Below are 19,026 nucleotides of genomic sequence, written 5' to 3' on the forward strand. Positions count from 1 at the left end.
GAAAGAAAAAAGTAAATTGATAACCAGCACTTGTCATTAATTTCAAATCCATTTTCAAACCATCCAGTTGAACCTCTCAACTAATTTAAGTACAAATAAGAAATGATGGAAGCATTCAGCAGGTCAGGCTGAATGTAGAGAGAGAAAAACAGTGAATAAGGTCATAACCTGTAGCTTTTTCAGCAGGATATTCACACTGGTCAAGTCCTTTCCAAAGTCTTCAGAATGCAGCTGTGACTCCAGCTCATTCATCCATTTGTTCAAGTCTTCACAGCCCTGTGCGAACAGCTCTGACCGGTTTGCTTGGAACAAGCGGTGCGCCTTGTCTTTAGTGGTCGAATCCAGGACTTCCCACTGATCATGCAGTTCATTCAGTTTCTCTGAGACAACTGGTTTAAAATCTGGCTTCTCATCCATCAGCTGCTTCCCTTCCTGCCATCAAGGGAAAATTACCAGATAACACAAAGACCATTTGCATTAACATTGTACAAGCTGCAACCACTTATTGTTACACAATATGATTTTTGCTGTTAAAAAGGCATGGAAAATGATACAACAGTAACTGGATGCTGGTGAAATTTGTGAATTTTGCAATTACTCATATTAAGCTACCTAGCTTTTAGCACTGACATATACTTGTAAAGGATAATGGTACAGTACAGAAAAACTTATATGTCTAATGAAGAGTGTTAATGATATGCATTGACACCAATTTTAAGGCAAACAATCTCCTGCAATATTAAAGTCAAATATAATTGGATGGCAGTCAAATTCATTCAAACAAATGTGTAAAGAAATACGTCATTAGCAATGATAGGATATTACTTATAATTACCAATAGGATAATTCATGAAAGTGGAAGTTGTACATAGGTTATGGTTAAAGCCAATAGCATATTGTATTAATTTGTATTAAACTGTATTAATCTAATCTGGGGACCCTGGATCTGTGAAAACAATCCCAAAGCCTGATGAAAAAAATCCCCGAACATCCTACACTAATCTTAAAAGATTACTTACATGCTGCACTACTGTGAGCTGATTTTTTTGTTTATTTTGAATACAACAGGACACATTTTAAATGCTACATCAAAACTATAGGATTTAAAGGGATTAAATCTACCATTTGTCCTTCGTATATTTTAGTATTTGCTTAAATCATCTGAAATCCTCCAACTCAAAATGTTGTCATTTTTTCTAAAGGGTGAGTGAAAGAAGGGCAAATTCATTCAAATAAGTGTGTAAAGAAATATGTTGTTAGCAATGGTGGGATATTACTTATACTTACTAAAAGATGATTTAATGAAACTGAAAGTTGAAAGTAACTTGTGGGTTATGTCAGAAGTGAAAGATAAATTGTCACTTGGCCACTTGACATATTTTATGTTCAAATTACATCAGTTAAGTCACTAAAAACAAAATAATTTGCATTCCATTTAAAATGCAACCAAACTGATTAGCAGATTGGAGAATGATTTCCATGAGATTCAAAAGAAATTCCTTATTATTTTGATCATAAGGAAAGATTTTCTTGGTTAATAATGGATAATAAACTACTGACAGATCCCAGGTTATTGTAACTGTGTGTATGTAGATAGTCAAAATTAACTTTGTGTTAAGTAACATTTCAATTTTAAAACTCTCAACATTGTTTTCAAGTTTTTTTCCTTTCTTTCTCATAGCTCTTCTAGCCCTATAACTTTCTGAGATACCTGCATTCCCACAACTCTCACCTTTCACCTATGTTCACTGTTAATAGATGTGTTTTCAACACCTGAGGCTTTATTCTTTGTAATTCCCTCCTTAACCTCTCTGCCTTTGTCTCCACCTTTAAGACACTCCTCAATACCTCCATCTTTTACAGAAGTGTTTGGTTACCTACCCTTGTGTGGCTCACTGCCAAAATAGTTTAATAAATGTTTTTTGAAGTGCCAAGAAAGACTATACCACAAAAATAAAAGTGTTACACAAAATAGAAGTAATTTTTGCTGTAAGTATATTTTGGGAACCTGTATTGCATAAATTTAAAAGCCCATACACATTTTGAAGATTGCCTAGTTAGTAATTCTTAATTTAAAGAAGGACGCTTCCTTACTTTCTTACCACAGGGATGTCTTTATCAAGGGAGGAGATTTGGTTGGGTGTAAGAGTCACAGATGGGTTATTCAGACTGGAAATGAGACCAGCCTGGTGACTTATCTTTGACTGGCTTCTGGCTTGTCTTCCAAACAATGGAGATCATTCACTCAGCAGAATGACAATGTAGTTATCTTCTAATTCAGTAACAAAATCCAGGTTAATAGTCTCAAATATTTTTGTTATTTTCATCTACTAAACACACAAAGTTCAATGGAACCAGATTTCAGAAGGAATGTACAATATGCAACTGCTTCTATATTGTGTGGTTAGCAATGTGGCCAACTGATGAATTTCTCTTTGGAGTTTCTGTTAGGTTATGCACAACTTGCCCCAGATTGGCTACACCAGTGTAAAAGACTGAAAAATGATTTTGGAAAGCTCTATACCCAGATCGAATTAATACCTATGGCAAGTTTCCACTAAATGTATCCTTTCGTAAGCCTTTCTTAAACTTCTAAAATTTTTGGTTGTGCAGGTACTACTCAGCACTATTTAAAAGTTTTTAAATTGTTTTCTCTTAATTTACTTTAAATAACCAGTTTATGGACTTGTTCAATTCTTAAAATCAATTTAAAATTCAGTCACTCACAAGCTAATAGTAACTATTTTCTTTGACATACAAATATATCAAGGAAAAGAAACAGTTTCTGATTGTGTCACTTCAAGAAAGATTTTAAGATGTGATAACATGTAAGAGTTTCAGCAAAAAACTAAGCAAAAAAAGTTAGTTTCAAACCCAGCTCAATATTCAGTATGATTTGCCTAGATCAACAAACTAGAAAATCTTGTCCAAACTGTTATGTCTACAAGTGATGAAGTTTAAATGTTACGTGTATTGTCCTACTGAGTAGTGGTTTATTCCCAGGAAAATGCATGACAAAAAACCCTAATGTTGACAATATTCAAACAAGATATTAAGGTATATCATAACTTATTAACAACAGATGCAAAAACTGAAACGATGAGCAGGGAACTTTCTCTAGCAGACATTGTCACAAGCCTTTAGTACTCATTCACATTCCTGAGCCCAGCTTCACCTTGTCAATTTTGTCCAGCCACTCCTTGTTTGATGCCAACTCAGCCATAAATGCCTGATGTTTCTGCCATTTTGTGTGAAGATTGCGAGCTTCATCATAAGAAGTGTCCTGGGCTGTGAGCATCTTCTCATTGATCCAGAAAGTAAGCTGGAAGGAGGAATAGGCAATAAATAATTTTCATATTAAGTATGGTCTGAAAGATCACAGCACAATAAGAGGCTGGATGCTGAATTCTGTCTAACTAGTAATGTCAATTGCTCAAACATTTTTTCAAGAAGTATTTTCTGGTTTGACTCATGCAGAGATGATCACACTGCCTACTGCATGCATATCAGAGAGGAGAGTTCATTTAATTTAATTGCTTAGTTAAACCTGAATTCCTTGGATTCAAGTGCAAAAGGGATTGAGTGATTTTCTTCTTCCCATCTCACAGTGGCCTATAAATGCACAGCATAAACTATGAGCGAGAACATTAGGTGGTATCTTATCCATTAATGGTGAGGAGAGCTGAATGAATTCTTGCTAAATGACATGGCTCCATAAAGATAAGTGGATATTGCTGATTGAACAGTCCATGAGAGCACTAGTCCAGAAGCAGTGAACATTGCTGAATGATGTTCTATTCAGTTGAATTGCTTTTTGCAGAGGTTTTAGGAAGAACCAGAGAACTTTGATAAGATGCTTTGGTTTTGATGATCATGTATGAACCTGAAACATTAACTATTTCACTCCACAAATCTTGCCAGACCTCCCCAATATTTCCAGCAATTTTATTTTTGATTTCAAAGAGTTTTATTCTTAGCTCTGTGAAATTAGAGTCAGAGATTTGTACAGCATAGAAACAAGCCCTTTGGCCCACCAAATCTATGCTGACCATCATGCCTATCAAAACTGTTCTCACTTGCATGTATTACTTCCATATGCCTTTATGCATAGCTCATTCAAGTACCTGTCCGGATACCTTTTGAATGTTGTAATTGTTTCTGCCTCCATCACCTCCTTTGGCAGCTCATTCTAGATACAAACTACTCTTCTGTGTGAAAAATTTACCACACAGATTCCTATTAATCTTCTCCCCCTCACCTTAAACCTAAGCCCCCAAATTTAGATATCACTACCTTAGGAAACAGACTCTGGTTATCTACCCATTCTATGCCTCTATTGTGTCACCTCTCAGCCTCCTTTGCTCCTGGGGAAACAGACCGAGTCTATCCAGTATCTCCTAATAACTCAAGCCCTCCAATCCAGGCCACATCATTGTGAATCTTTTCTGCACCTTCTCTAGTTTAATCACATGCTTGCTGTAGTACGACGACCAGAACTGCACACAATAATCCAAGTGCTGCCCAAGCAACGTTTTGTACTACTGTAAAATGATGTCCCAACTCTTATACTCATTAGAGAAAGAAAGGACTGCAGATGCTGGAATCTAGATGAAAAAAAACAAGATGCTGGAGAAACTCAGCAAACCAGGCAGCATCGCCGGAGAAAAAGACGGTCAACATTTCAGGTCAGGACTCTTCTTCAGGACTCATTGCCTCAGTTGATGAAGGCAAGCATACCATATGTCTTCTTAACCATCCTGTCCACCTATGGTGCCACATTCAGGGAGCTATGCACGTACCCCAAGGTCTCTCTGTTCAACAACATTCCCCAGGGTCCTTCCATTCACTGTGTGTATTCTGCCCTGGTTTAACATCTCAAAATGCATCACTTCACACTTGTCTGAGTTAAGTTCCATCTGCCCTTCCTTTGCCCACTTTCCCAGTTGATCACTGTCCAGTTGTAACCTTAGACAACCTTCTTCACTGTCCACTATACCAACAATTTTGGTGTCATCTAAAAACTTACTAATCATGTCAAATACATTCTCATTCAACTCATTAATATATATGACATACAACAGAGGACCCAGCACCAATCCCTGCAGCACATCACTGGTCACAGACCTCCAATCTGAAAAACAACCGTCCAGCGCCTCTGCCTTCTTCCACCAAGCCAATTTTGTATCCAATTGACTAGCTCACCCTGGATTTCATATATTCTAACCTTCTGGAACAGACTATCATGTGAGACCTTGCCACTGGCCTGCTCTTGTCAATCCGCTTGGTCATCTCTTCAAACAACTCAATTCATGAGACATGATTTCCCATGCACAAAGCCATGCTGACTATCCCTCATCAGTCCTTGCCTTTCCAAATGCAAATAAATCCTGCCACTCAGAATCCCTTTCGGTAATTTCCCCACCACTAATGCAAGGTTCACCAGCCTATAGTTCCCTGGCTTATCCCTGTGGCCGTTCTTGAATAAAGTCACATTAGCCACCCTCCAGTCTTCTGGTACCTCACCCGTGGCTAATGAAGTTACAAAAATTTCTGCCAGGACCCCGGCAATCTCCTCCCTTGCTATCCATAGCATCCTAGGACACACTTGGTCAGGCCCTGGGGTTTTATCCATTTTTATGCACTTCAGAACCTCGTATACCCCTTCCTTTCTAATGTTGATATGCTCCAGAATAGCACTGTTCCCCCTGAACTCAGTAGCTTCCATGTCCTTCTCCACAGTAAATACAGATGAGAAGTATTCATTTAAAATCTTGCCCAATTCCTGTGGGTTACGCATAGATTAACATGCATGTGCTATGGGGGCCAATTCTCTCCCAAGCTATCCTTCTACTCTTAATATACTTATGGAATCTTTTAGGATTCTCCTTTATCTAATCTGCCAGGGATATCTCATGGCCCCTTTTTGTGCTCCTAATTTCCTTCTTAAATGTACTCCCACATCCCTTATACTCTTTAAAGGATTTGCTTGATCCCAGCTGCCGACACCTGAGATATGCCTCCTTTTTACTGAACAGACCCTCAACAGCTCTGATCAACCAAGTTACCCTAATCTTGTCAGCTTTGCCCCTCACTCTCACAGGAAAATGCTGGCCCTGAACTCTTCTCATCTCACTTTTAAAAGTCTCCCACTTGCCAGGTGACCCTCTACGTGCAAACAGCCTCTCCCAATCAACAACCAAGAGTTCCTGTCTGATGCTATCAAAATTTGCCTTCCCCCAATTTAGGACTTTAACTTGAGGACCAGTCCTATCTTTTTCCATGACTATGTTGAAATTGATACAATTATGCTCACTGGTTCCAAAGTACTCCCCCACCAACCAATTGCCCAGCCATACTTCCTTAGAGGAGGTCGCATATACTCCCTTCTCTAGTAGGGCCTAAGTACATACTGCTTCCAAAAACTTTCCTGGACATACTTAACAAACTCTGCCCCTGACCCTAATTCCTTAGCACTAAGACAGTCTTAGTCAATATTAGGGAAGTTAAAATCACTTACTAAAACAACCTTATTATTCCTACACCTATCTGTGACTTCTCTACACATATGCTCCTCTAATTCCTATTGACTGTTAAGGGGCCTATAGTATTATCCCATCAAAGTGAACCCTCCCCCGCCCCTTTTTTATTTAGTTGGGTTAGGACCTGACAGTGCAAGCATTGCATGGTTTTTGGAATGAAGTGGGACTGTTCCCTGGCTGTTGGTTTAGCAGCACATATGTGAGACCATGGTCCAAATCTGCAGTCATCCAGACTATAGCATAGCATGTTTACATTATATGCACCACCGACACAAAGATCTTTGTGCACCAAAAGATAATTTTGACACATCAACATAATAATGTGGTGGCAGTTATTTCAAGAAAGTGCTTGAATTAAACTACGTAAATTTTGAATGAAAAGTTATTGGCCAAATCCGATACAATCACAAACCTCTTGGCAGTTCTGTAGGAAATGCTGAAGATCGCGGTTGTCTTTTAGATGTGAAGTCACCTCTTTTGCCTGTTTCCTATTTCTTTTGTACCTAGAGCAGTGATGGTATCATATTAGAAATGGGATATTAAGACTCAGTAGTGTGCTTTTATCTCAGCCATTGCTTTAACAAATAAGCTCTGTCCTCTAAAAATTCACTTACCTTTCATCAATAGATTTGATCTTGTCAACCACCTTGTCTTTAAAAATATTTCCATCTTCAATGAGCTTTTCTCCTTCATCGATTGTCCCAATGATTTTCTCTTCATTGGCATCCATGCTTGTCATAAAACCCTCTTGTTTCTTGATAGCATCTTCAGCTGCCTCCAAGGTTTTAGGCATTTCAACATGCATTAAACTGTACTCCTATTGGAAATATCACAGTTTACCCAAAAATACTTCTTGCAACCTTAATGAATAGTTATCATTTGCATTAACACATTATTTCACACTCGTAAGCTTAACTAAACCAGTTTTTCTCCTTCCCACAGTTTCAATTTCTCTCCTAAGGCCCTGTGCACTATGCACAATTATGATCATAATAAGCTACCTATTCCCAGGCCTTGCTATGGCCACAATCTAACCAGATGATAAAAAGCTCACAACAGCAGCAGGGGATTTGGTCAATGATATCCCTCAAAACCCAAACCACGCACCTGGCCATATATTTTACTTCTTACCCCAGTGATATTTTTTCCTTAAAGCTTTTGACAAAGGCATGCCATTGGTAAGTGCACTTGCATTAATTGTTCAATTATGTCCTGCTAAATTATGGATTAGTTTATTCTGAATATAAACATTCTCAGATTTCATATGTGGAAACATATTCTTAAAATAATTGCTGTTTAGTCAAAAGTAATGGTATATAATAAAACATTATTAGATTATGCAATATGTGTAATGGAATTATTTTCATCTTCATTTGCAGCTATTTTTGACTGTATGTACATTCACTTTTAGTTCTAAGGAGGAAACTAAAAACTGCATTGCAGAACAGAAGAAAATCAACATGGTTGAAAGGTTTAAATAACTAAGTTCACTTTTTTTTCCAATTATAGTCAATGAATAAAGGATTTCAGATATATTCCCAGGTTAAGACCCCAAAAGGTATGATTTTACTGTATCCTTAATTAAATTTACCATGGAATAATTCAAAGAATGTAATATACTGGAACGCTATTTTGCAGTTAGAAGCAGAAAAAATTATCAATGCATTCCCAAAGTTTGCTCTCATAGCCTAAAGTAATAAAATATATTAACACTAAAAACTTAGCATAAGCTCAAGGAAGTTCACTTTACAATGACCTTGTTCACACAAATGTGGTCCTTTCTCACATCAGTACTCAGCTTGAAACAAAAACTAAGCAAAATGCAACTTTCTGATATACTTTTACTTCAGAGTCTTTACATCTGATTTCTACCACACAAGTTCAGCTTCACTGAGCAGATGAAAGCATTTGCACTGATGTTGTCTGTAGTGTTATTGCACATGATGATAAAGTACCTGATTGCTGAGAATGCTGTCTGCTTGTTTGCTGTCCCTGAGGAACTGCTGATATCCATGAGACTGAGAAAGAAGATCTTTTCTGTTTTCCCACATCTGAAGAAGCTCATTCCAACCAGTGTCCAATCCCTTCAATCGCTGGTCTAATATTTCAAACTGTGGGTCTGTTTCTCCCTGCGTAATGATGTCTCCACTATCTCTGATCTTCTGGTAATCTTCCTCATAACGATCTACCTCATTTCTTATGGCATTGTGTTGCCTGAGGAGCATTTCCGCTTCAGGTAAGGAATTTGGCTCTTCTTGAGAAGCAATAGCTTTTTGTGTTTTGGATAGCCACAGCTGAAAGTCATCCAAGTCTTGCAGAAATTTCTGCAATTTACTGGCCTCACCAAGTGATTCCTCACGACCTTGAAGAGTGTGTTTCAACTCATCCCAAACATCATTGATTTCCTTAAGCCTATTCAGGATAACCGGGGCATGATTAGGATATTCATCTGCCAATGTATGGGCTACCTTTTGCAACTCTGGGAGCCTGGATTCAATGGCAGCTAGATCTCTCTCAATCCCACACAACTTTCTTTGAGTGGTCATAACACCAGCCAAGTCATTTCCCAGATCCAGAGTTGATTCAATGAGCTTGGTTTTTTCACAGATCCAAACTTTCGTCTCATCACACTCGAGATAGTAATTCTGAAGACTTAATGCCGAGTTCACATTGTTCTTCTTCATCCCCACTAACTGCTGGAATATCATCCATCTGCAAACAGTATCAACAAGAATCTTGTAAAAGATGCATACAGCTCATACAGTTCAGAGGAACGACTAGTACTGGAGGAGACCATAAGAGATACACCAGGCCAATCCCTGCGACGAGAGGGCTGTCCTATCACAAATAGCCAAATAAGTTAGACCTGTATTCTTCAGGGTTTTGAAACATATAAGATCCTAAGGGGACATAACATGGTAAATGCTGAGATGTTTCCACCAGTGGGAGTTTGACAAGGGGGCACAGTTACAAGATAAGGAGGAACTTATTTAAAATTGAGGTAAGCATAGGGATTTCTTCTCACAGAGGATGGTGAATCTCTGGAATTCTCTACTGCGGAGGGTTGTGGAGGCTGGATCACTGGAGGTATTTAAAGAAAGTTGCAACACCTCCTCGTGTGGAGGACGTCTTTTGGGCTGTCAAATGTTTCTTCCAAGATGTCAGGATGGGTTTTGGTGAATCCTGAGATCCAGTTGTGAACTTGTGCTTGGTCATGTGCTGTACGTACCTGAGAAGCTATGGTCGGATTCAGTGGACAGTTTCCATTTAAGTGCTGGAGCTCTAACATCAATAGCACTGGTTGATTCCAACAGGGATTTGGTACTCATGAAACAACTTGTGGTTAACATGAGCTAATATGATAACTGATGTGATTTGTATTTCATACATGCATACTCATTTACACAAGGTGCAGGCATAAAAATTGCACACCAACCACATTGGGACAAATGTTCATAGCTCCCCAATGCAGGGAATTTAATGCATATTTTATGGGCATATGAATTTCTAGTCCCAGAGGCTTAAAGACATTTCAGTTTTGAACTGGAATGTCATTCAATAGATAATATCTTTGCTTCTTTAACACAGGACTTTAATTTCCTATCCTCACAACTCAGATGACTGTTTAGCAGAGATGAACAATGGGGATGGCAGCACAGTGGTTAAACTACTGCACCAGAAGCCAGCGTTCTGGGTCAGTGATTTGTAGACATGAGTTCAAATCTCACCATGGCAGCAGGGGAATTTAAGGCATCACCTTAAAGTGCTGCTGCTGCATGGCTCTAATGACCTGGGTTGCATCCTGACCTTGGGTGCTATCTGTGCAGAGTTTGCACATTTTTCCTGTGATCACATGGGTTTGCCCTAGCTGCTCCAGTCACCTCCCACATCCCAAATACATGCTGCTAGGTTAATTGACTCCTGTAAATTACCCCTAAATGTGGGTGGGTGGCAGGAGAGTTGGAGGCATTGGTGGGCACGTGAGAGAGGTTGCTGGGAAATAAGTGGGAGAATGAGTCAGGTGGGAATATTCTGAGAGCTGGCATAGACGTGCCAAATGGCCTCCTTCAACAGAGCAAGAATATTTGAGTTGAGGAATCAGGAATTTCCTGGCTAATAGTTCTCCCCTCCGTTCACAAGCTTTGAAGCTCACAATGCTCCACAACAGGTGGCTGGTTCTCTCACTAATTTCCCTATCCCCTCATCTCAAATTTATTTGGTGTTGAAATCAGAACATCTCCATTAAGGGAGTAATCTGTGGAAAATCACCAGCCCTACAATCAAATACATTTTTAGCATATGCCTGCGGTGTAAGACCTCAATGCCTAAACAGTGTGAAGTGAAACACTTTGGAAGATCGAATTTGAAGGCACCCACTACTCTCTATGTAAAAAACTTGCCTCTTACATCCCCCCTATACCTTCCTCCAATCATCTTAAAATTATGCCCCCTCGTGTGAGCGATTTTCGCCCTGGGAAAAATTTCTGACTGTCCACTCGATCTATATCTCTCACCATCTTGTACACCTATATCAAGTCACCTCTCATCCTCTTTTGCTCCAAAGGGAAAAGCCCTATCTCGCTCAACCTATCCTCATAAGACATGCTCTCCAATCCAGGCAGCACCCTGGTAGATCTCCTCTGCTCCCTCTCTAAAGCTTCCACATCCTTCCTAAAATGAGGTGACCAGAACTGAACAAAATACTCCAAGTGTGGTCTAACCAGAGTTTTATAGAGCTGCAACATTACCTGGCAGCTCTTGAACTCAATACCCCAACTAATGAAGGCCAACAACACCACGCGCCTTCTGAACAACCCGATCAACCTGCACGGCAACCTTGAGGAATCTATGGATGGGGATCCAAGATCCCTCCGTTCCTCCACACTGCTAAGAGTCCTGCCATTAACCTTGTATTCTGCCTTCAAATTCAATCTTCCAAAGTGTTTCACTTCAAACTTTTCCAGATGAATAAGTGTTTACATTACTCAGAATTCTTTGCTAACAAAAAAATGAAGCAGTGTTAACGTGCAACAATCAATCTTGTTGCAGGCAGTGCACCAACTTCACGTGGCCTGTTGATTTAAATGATTTCAATGACTTCCCGGTGGCCACCCACTTCAATTCCACATCCCACTACCATACTGACGTGTCTATCTATGGCCTCCTCTACTGCCACATTAAGGCCAGGTGCCGGTAGGAGGAACAACACCTCATATTCCACCTTGGGAGTCTCCAACCTGTTGGCCTCGACATCGATTTCTCTAACTTCCGGTAACCCCACCCCCTTTTTTTTCTTACCCCCACCACCCCCCCCCCCAAATCCTTTGTCTTCCCTTATTCCTGTGGCTCCCTTCCCCCGCCTTGATGACCTGCCCATCTCCTCTCCTCCCCCCCTCCATCCTTTATTCCATGGTCCACTGCCCTCTCCTACCGGATTCCTACTTCTTCAGCCCTTTGCCTCTTCTACCTATCACCTCTCAGCTTATTACACCTTTTCTCCTTCCGCCACCCACCTACCATCCCCCTCTCAGCTGGACTCGCCTACCCCCTGCCTGCATGTGCTTCTGCTCCTCCCCCCACCTTCTTATTCTGGCTTCTGCCCTCTTCCTTTCCAGTCTTGATGAAGGGTCTCGGCCCAAAATGTCGTCTGTTTATTTCCCTCCATGGATGCTGCCTGACCTGTTGAGTTCCTCCAGCACTTTTTGTGTATTGCTTCAGATTCCAGCATCTGCAGAATTTTTTGTGTCTCAGTGTCCAGACAGTCGTGTGCTGAGTGACACTATGCTCTGCCTATGCTCTGCCTTCTTCTCGTGGACATTCACTGTGCACATGCTAATCTCTCTCTCTTCCTTGCACCCTCTTCAAAATTGAACAACAAAAAGGAAACAAAATTGAATCAGATCAACCAATATCTTAAAAGGAAGCTGCTATAATGTATATTGAGAAAGGGATTGATTTTAGAGAGACTTCAAGGTCACGAATTATTCTCCAAGGTAGGTTAGAAAGGAAATTGTAGATGAATTTTAGTCTCAGTGGAATCAAGTAAGACATTAAAAATGTTGAAAATCAAAGTGGTTTATAAATCCTTATACCTGACTTAACTCACCAAAATCCCCCCAACTTCCCACATCAGTGCCACAAGTGCCAACCCATACCTCTACACTTAGAGGGTGGGCAAAGTCTAGCAGTCAACTGCTGCCAGGATACAGCTGGGCATTATAATAAGATAAGATATCTTTATTAGTCATGTGTACGTCGGAACACAGTGAAATGCACCTTTTTCGCGCAGTGTTCTGGGGGCAGCCCACAAGTGTCACCACGCTTCCGGCGCCAACAAACCATGCCCAAAACTTCCTAACCTGTGCGTCTTTGAAATGTGGGAGGAAACCAGAGGAAACCCATGCGGATACGGGGAGAACATGCAAACTCCTTACAGACAGCGTCCAGGTTTGAACCTAGGTCGCTGGCGCTGTAAAGCATTATGCAAACCGCTACACTGCTGCAATCCCTGAATTAAATTCCTTTACGTGTATAACCTTGGGCATTTGGGTTCACCAACTCCGCCCCCCCCCACCCCACCCCCAACCCCATAGCAGATGAAGGGAGATAAGGAAGCTACAAGATGAAAATAAGGAGCAAAGACAAATTACTGGAGGAACTCAGCAATTCAGACAGCATCTGGGGAGGGAAATGAACAGTCACTGTTTTGGGTCGAGACCCTTCACCTAGACCAGGGTGAAAATAAATGTGTTTCTCATGCTGCTCATGGCCCAGAAACAACAGCCATGATTTCTCCCAATGCAGAGATCTCTGAGGTCAAGGATCATACATCGTCTCACTGAGAGTTGTGGATCAGTCATCTCTCATCGACCATCTCATTGCTAGAAACCAGACCATCACAACACTTCCAGCAACAGCATTCCCTACTGAGTTTCCCATGCAAGACTCTGTCTCTTGCCAACACAACCAATCCTGTCAATAATGGACTCTAGGCACTCCTTCCCCTACAAGAAGATCCAAGATAGAATGGCTATTCAAAGTCTCTGTGTGTAATAGGCTTGTTAATTCAAATTTGCCTACAAATTCCACTGCATGATGCTGCCTTTCTCAGCACTGTGAAACTGATACTTGCTATTGACCATTTCTGATGGTTACTCTGAAAATTCAACCAGCACTTACTGGCATCAGCCATCTTGTGGCACTGGTGCTATTTCTGAAATGAGGCCATTTCCCCATTCACTCTCTTTATGGAGCACTGAAGGGGAATTTGGATCATATTGTCCAAGAAGTGCCCATCATTCGGCAATCCCAGGACCACATGGTCTTCCCACCATGGTACTACCTTGAGGGGCCTGCAGAGCAAGTAAAATGTTGACCTCCATCTGATCCCAAGTGCTGGCCTTCCCTCCTACTACCAGCTGTTTGTGGAAGGAGAAACAATCTCTGTGCATCTTTTAAGTAGGGTTAAATAGGATATGTAGTCTTTCCTTCATTTATTTTCTGAGGCTCAGAACATCCTTTCTCAGGTCAAAAAACTACTTCAAGGTCCATCCTCTGTGAATGGCAACAAATGAAAGATGTACCTTTGGTTCACATGATCCTGGCATGCTTTAACTTCCTGTGTGCTGGGGTGGCCACTCTCTATCAGGTGGTTCGCTGCATTATTTACTTCATTGATCCGAGACCCCAAATTGTTCATTTCCTGTTCCAAGGTTTCAAACCTAAAAGCATTACAAGGCAGCATTAAGTAACATAGATTACAGCATCCTTTTAGAAATTACAATGAACGAGAATGCACTTTAGCCAAAGTGCCTAATACAACACCACTAGTGTTTTGCTGTGCTTATCAATTAAAAAAAATTATGTCATGGTAATGTTGAATGACACTGAATTAACTTGCTGTGAAAGCAGCTTAGTAAGTCATTCATCAGTAGCAAACTACCCTTCATAATTGGTCATAAGCCTGTAAAAATGAATGAGTACCATAAAGTTGTAATATCATGCTGTTGCTTTGATAATGTTTCAAACCACTGAATATCTATGTGATAATTCTTAAAGCATCTAAATCATCTGATGAAATCACTAGCTTTTAAGTACCTGTGAGGCCTATATAATTTGCACTGCATGATTTAGGCAGCAGATTAACTTTAGTTAAATAGATACTTAATATGTAATAATTTATCCCCTGTCAACAAATATTTAAGGATATAAAATCTTTAAAACATCAAATTTACAAAAATTGGCCTTCACAGAGAGCAATTTAACCCAATGCACCCATGAGAAAAGGAATGAAATTGGGCATAATGCCAGCTTTAAAGCCCACTTGATCTTATTTCCATTCAAGTAAATGTAGTCATATTGGGTGGAGTGGAAAACATACAGGTATCCCACCAGATGAATTAGCCTAAAATGCCCATATTGTCCTTTATCAATAGAATCTCTGCAGCTAGATCTGAGCAGCCAAGGGCCTTTCCTTGAATTTTATTCTTGCAGCTTTTCAAATTTATCCATTCCAAATGCTTATCCAATTTCCTTTTAAATTGCTGCTCTAAAAAAGCCTTTTGAAGCAAAACATTTCAAGAATTGGAAATAATGTTTCACTGCTTAATCCTTCACACATCACAACTTTGAAAATCTCTGTTAGTCCTTGCCTTAACTATTCCAATTCCATATCTGCAGGAGATGTTGCTGACACAGGAATGACCAAAGAATAGCCACAACCAAATACGAATAAAATCTCAACAGTAAGCATTATGATCAATAATACCAGTGAAAGGCTATAAGGGCTATATCAGTAAACTCATGCTCAGATGAAAGCTCTAATGTAATCACAGTTGTTTATTATGGATTATTATGCAATTTTACTCTCCCAAGCACTTGCTATGAGTGTATTACTCTATTGCAATTACATTAAGTTAAATAGATGGTGGTGTAAACTAAAAAAAAGTAGCTCAAGAAAATGGTCTGTGATGTGGAAAGAGATCAACTACAAAAGAAGAAGCTAAAGTAATTAAGAGCAACACAATTCTGAAATAGTTTGCTCCCTGTCAATTCATTTGCGCTTTATAATAACTTTGGTCATAAATTCAATAAGTTTCATGCATTATGAAGAGCCCATGGGTTGCTTAATGTGCACTTGCCAAATACTCAGGATTTTAAATGTGTCATTTAAAGGACCATGAGAATGATCTGTTTGATCTGAAGAGTACAACTGAAAGTACAAGAAAAATAATCAGCTTGTACCTGTGCTGTACTACTTCCAAATCCTCTATTTTCTTTGGAATCTCTATTCCCTCCAGCCACTTCTCCTTCTCATTCATCCACAAATCACATGCATCAGCTTCACTAAACATCACATAGAGAGCAAGAGCATCCTGGAGTTGCTGCCTCCGTAGATCTGATAGAGCTATGAGATCTGCATAGAGCTCCTTTATCTCCCGCTGGCGGTCCATTATCTCTGGCAATTTTCTGAATTCATCTGGGAGACTCTGAAGCTGTTTATTTAGACCATCAATAGCTGTCCCAGACTTCATTATTTCATCTGTCAGGTCTTTCTGTTTCTTCATCAGTGTCTGTGTTGAAAATTCATCATGGCCGACATCATCTGAAGACATAATACGATAAGTGTCCTGTAACCAAGTTTTGAGATCATCTGCATCCACTTGGAACTGAAAGAAGCTTTGGGCATCCTGAAGATTTTGCTTGCGGAAAGCAGTCAATTCCTCCAGATCCTTCCACATCGCAAGAACTTTCTCAATTCGTTTCTTGATCTCAGGTGAAGCAAAGTGGTTCTCTGCAATCATATCATTGCCTAGTTTAATTGTCTGCTGCAGATGAGTCCTGAGACCACCTAATTCATCCTCCAGTGTTTTATGTTTGCTTTGCAGAATCATAATGCTGGTAACGTCTTTCCCATAATCTTGCGATGAGATGATCTGCTCTCTTTCTCGAATCCAGCTCTCAGTTTCAGCCATCTCCCAGAAGAACGTCCAAAGGCGACGTGATTGCTCAAGGCGGGCCTTCCTTTCTGCTGCCAACACACAAAGCTCCTCATAACACAGCTCCAGATGATTGACACGATCCTTGATTATATTGGGATCACAGGGTGTGTAACCTGGAAAAGAGAATCATTGGTAATCAATGGTTTTCTTGATGAAGATGCTGTGACATGTAACTTAATTTGCACAGCCAAAGATATGGGAAAAACATTTAGTGAGACATAACCTCCTCTAAATCATAATCAACAAGTAAGAAAATGTCATAGTATGATGTAATACCACAATGGAAAGGTACTAAATTATGCAATAGCTTTAAGAATATTTATACTACTTGATGCACAGGCAATATATCAGTAATAAGCACATCAGTCAACAGCAGTTCATCAGCATCATCACTCTCCCCACATAATGGACTGGATTCTGACATAGAGATGGTTGTAAACCAACAACATTCAATATGGTTATTCTGTGAAACTGACAGCAATTTCAACACTTTCATTGTGTTTACTTCAACACAGAAATCACAGCGTTGCCATCAACCATTCACAGCACCCATGCTGACTGGACTGTTCTGATTTAGTGGGTTTTGAGATGGCTGATGAGGTCAATGTGGGAACTGCCAACTGTCCCAGACACGGGGCAGCTGAGTGGGTAGTTTGTGAAGTAGTCTGCTTCTTCTGCAGCGTGAATATGGCCTTTCTGTGCCCCCCTTACGTGGCCTTGAGGTTCTCAATACCACCCCAATTGCTCCTTCTCCACCTTAAGTGGTTATGTGCAAGAGATTCGCAGGAATCACTGGGAATGTTGTGCTTTTTATCCCGCAAGGAGGCTTTGAGTACTTCGTTAAATGATTCCCCCCTGTTGCCCCAGTAATGTTTTCCCACAAAAGAGCTTGGCGTAGAGTATCTGTTTCGGGACCATGGTGTCGGACATGCTACATTATCCATGCATCTTTGTGTATGCACAAGGCAGAGCAATGGGAATAGAAAATCAATGCTTTCGTCAATTATATGAGAAGCCTTTTCATCCAGGCTGATTCCAGTAAAGATAAGGAGTATGTGCAAGGTGGTGCAGAGGAGGGAGGACATTACAGAAACTTAAACATGCACCTTCTCCTTCAGTAAACTTGAGTGCTCCTGCATTGACTATTTTCATTCTGTCTGCCTGAACCACAATGTCAGCTTCCTGCAATGCATGTTTCTGGAGTAAGTCCTCCACACCCATCAAATGTTTACCACAATCCTGTGATAAGAGTCGTATCTGAAAGAAGAAAAAATCCATTAGCTTTCTAAAACAACTTGCCATAGTACAAAGATACACAATTTTCTTTTTTTCAGAAATGTCATTGTTCCAAAATGTATCATTTAAATATCCATGCTTACAAAGATCTTAAGACTTCTGAATAGGCTAATTATTGCCAAAAAGAAATTGCTCTGAACTGCTGTAAATATTGCTGAGCAATACTGTAGTTAGTTTATTTTATGTACTTCACTGTTAGATTCGCTGGTTAAACAATGTGGTTAGATCCATTTATCCTCACTGTTCAATCAGTACATAGTACAGGTCCATTCTTTATCTCATCCTCATATTTCTTTGGATTCTGATTCTTCCAAAAATAAGCTGCTAAGTAAAATGTTTCTTGAGCTCTTAAAACAGTACAAGTGTCAGCCAGAGTCTCGGTGTGATGTCACACACAATCAAAAAGGTCAGGTGGATTACATTAATAATACTATTTGGAACCACATATGAAAAGTCTTGTATATATTTAAGCCATCTACATCAAAGTTCCATCATGTGGAAATAGTCACCAGGTGGTAGATTTTTGAAGTACAATGCTACTTTTATTTTAAAAAATCAGACATACTCTGAGACAGCCGAAAAGGTTTTGGAATTATCTAGATACATCTTGTCTGAATGGGAAATGGTAAGGAACAAATGAGTCACATTCCAAAGTGCAAGTGTTACAACCATTAATAGTTTTCCAGTAATTTTGCTAATAACTGCCTTGCTCTTGCTGTGTTGGACAACAGGGGAATCATTGTACATGGAATTCAAGTAACAGCGAAGATGGCTACTCAGCGTAGTAATCCTATGTTGTCTTTTTATGAGCAATCCAGTTAGTTCCATTCATGTTGCTTTCTTCAAATACTTATCCAGTTTGTTGAGATAGCCAGATAGCTAATCAACTTGCAACACTGAAAAGGCAGTGAATTCCAGGGTCAGAACTATTTGTTGCATGAAAAAAAAGGTTTTCCTCAGATTTTCTTCGGTTCTTTTTCCAGTCACCTGAAATCTGTGTCATCTGTTTTTTGATGCTTCTGCCATTGGGAATATTTCACTTTTTGTAACAACACCACAGGAAACAGGGGCTCCATGAATTGAAAAGAAGTTCAAGAGACTGAGGTTCAGTATACTTGAACAAAAAGCAAGTAAATTCAATCAGGTAAGTAAGACAATAAGTAATTTAAAGGAAGAGTTTTTTTTAAAGT

At 39.9% G+C, this 19,026-nt stretch overlaps 1 protein-coding gene across 5 annotated transcripts in view; it reads right to left on the minus strand.

Annotated features, from left to right (window-relative positions):
• The window catches only part of LOC127583988 (spectrin beta chain, non-erythrocytic 1-like), a 234,936-nt gene that overhangs the window by 70,637 nt on the left and 145,273 nt on the right, over positions 1 to 19,026 (minus strand). For all 5 annotated transcript variants that reach the window (XM_052040667.1, XM_052040506.1, XM_052040588.1 and 2 more), the window contains exons 13-20: positions 17,647 to 17,797; positions 15,783 to 16,653; positions 14,123 to 14,260; positions 8,495 to 9,251; positions 7,154 to 7,356; positions 6,952 to 7,042; positions 3,176 to 3,322; positions 169 to 432 (exon numbers count right to left, since the gene is read on the minus strand). In XM_052040667.1, the coding sequence (XP_051896627.1) occupies positions 169 to 432; positions 3,176 to 3,322; positions 6,952 to 7,042; positions 7,154 to 7,356; positions 8,495 to 9,251; positions 14,123 to 14,260; positions 15,783 to 16,653; positions 17,647 to 17,797 (2,622 nt within the window). The remainder of the gene's footprint in view (positions 1 to 168; positions 433 to 3,175; positions 3,323 to 6,951; positions 7,043 to 7,153; positions 7,357 to 8,494; positions 9,252 to 14,122; positions 14,261 to 15,782; positions 16,654 to 17,646; positions 17,798 to 19,026) is intronic.

This window comes from Pristis pectinata, chromosome 1 (genome assembly GCF_009764475.1).
Source record: "Pristis pectinata isolate sPriPec2 chromosome 1, sPriPec2.1.pri, whole genome shotgun sequence".
Taxonomy (NCBI): Eukaryota; Metazoa; Chordata; class Chondrichthyes; order Rhinopristiformes; family Pristidae; genus Pristis; species Pristis pectinata.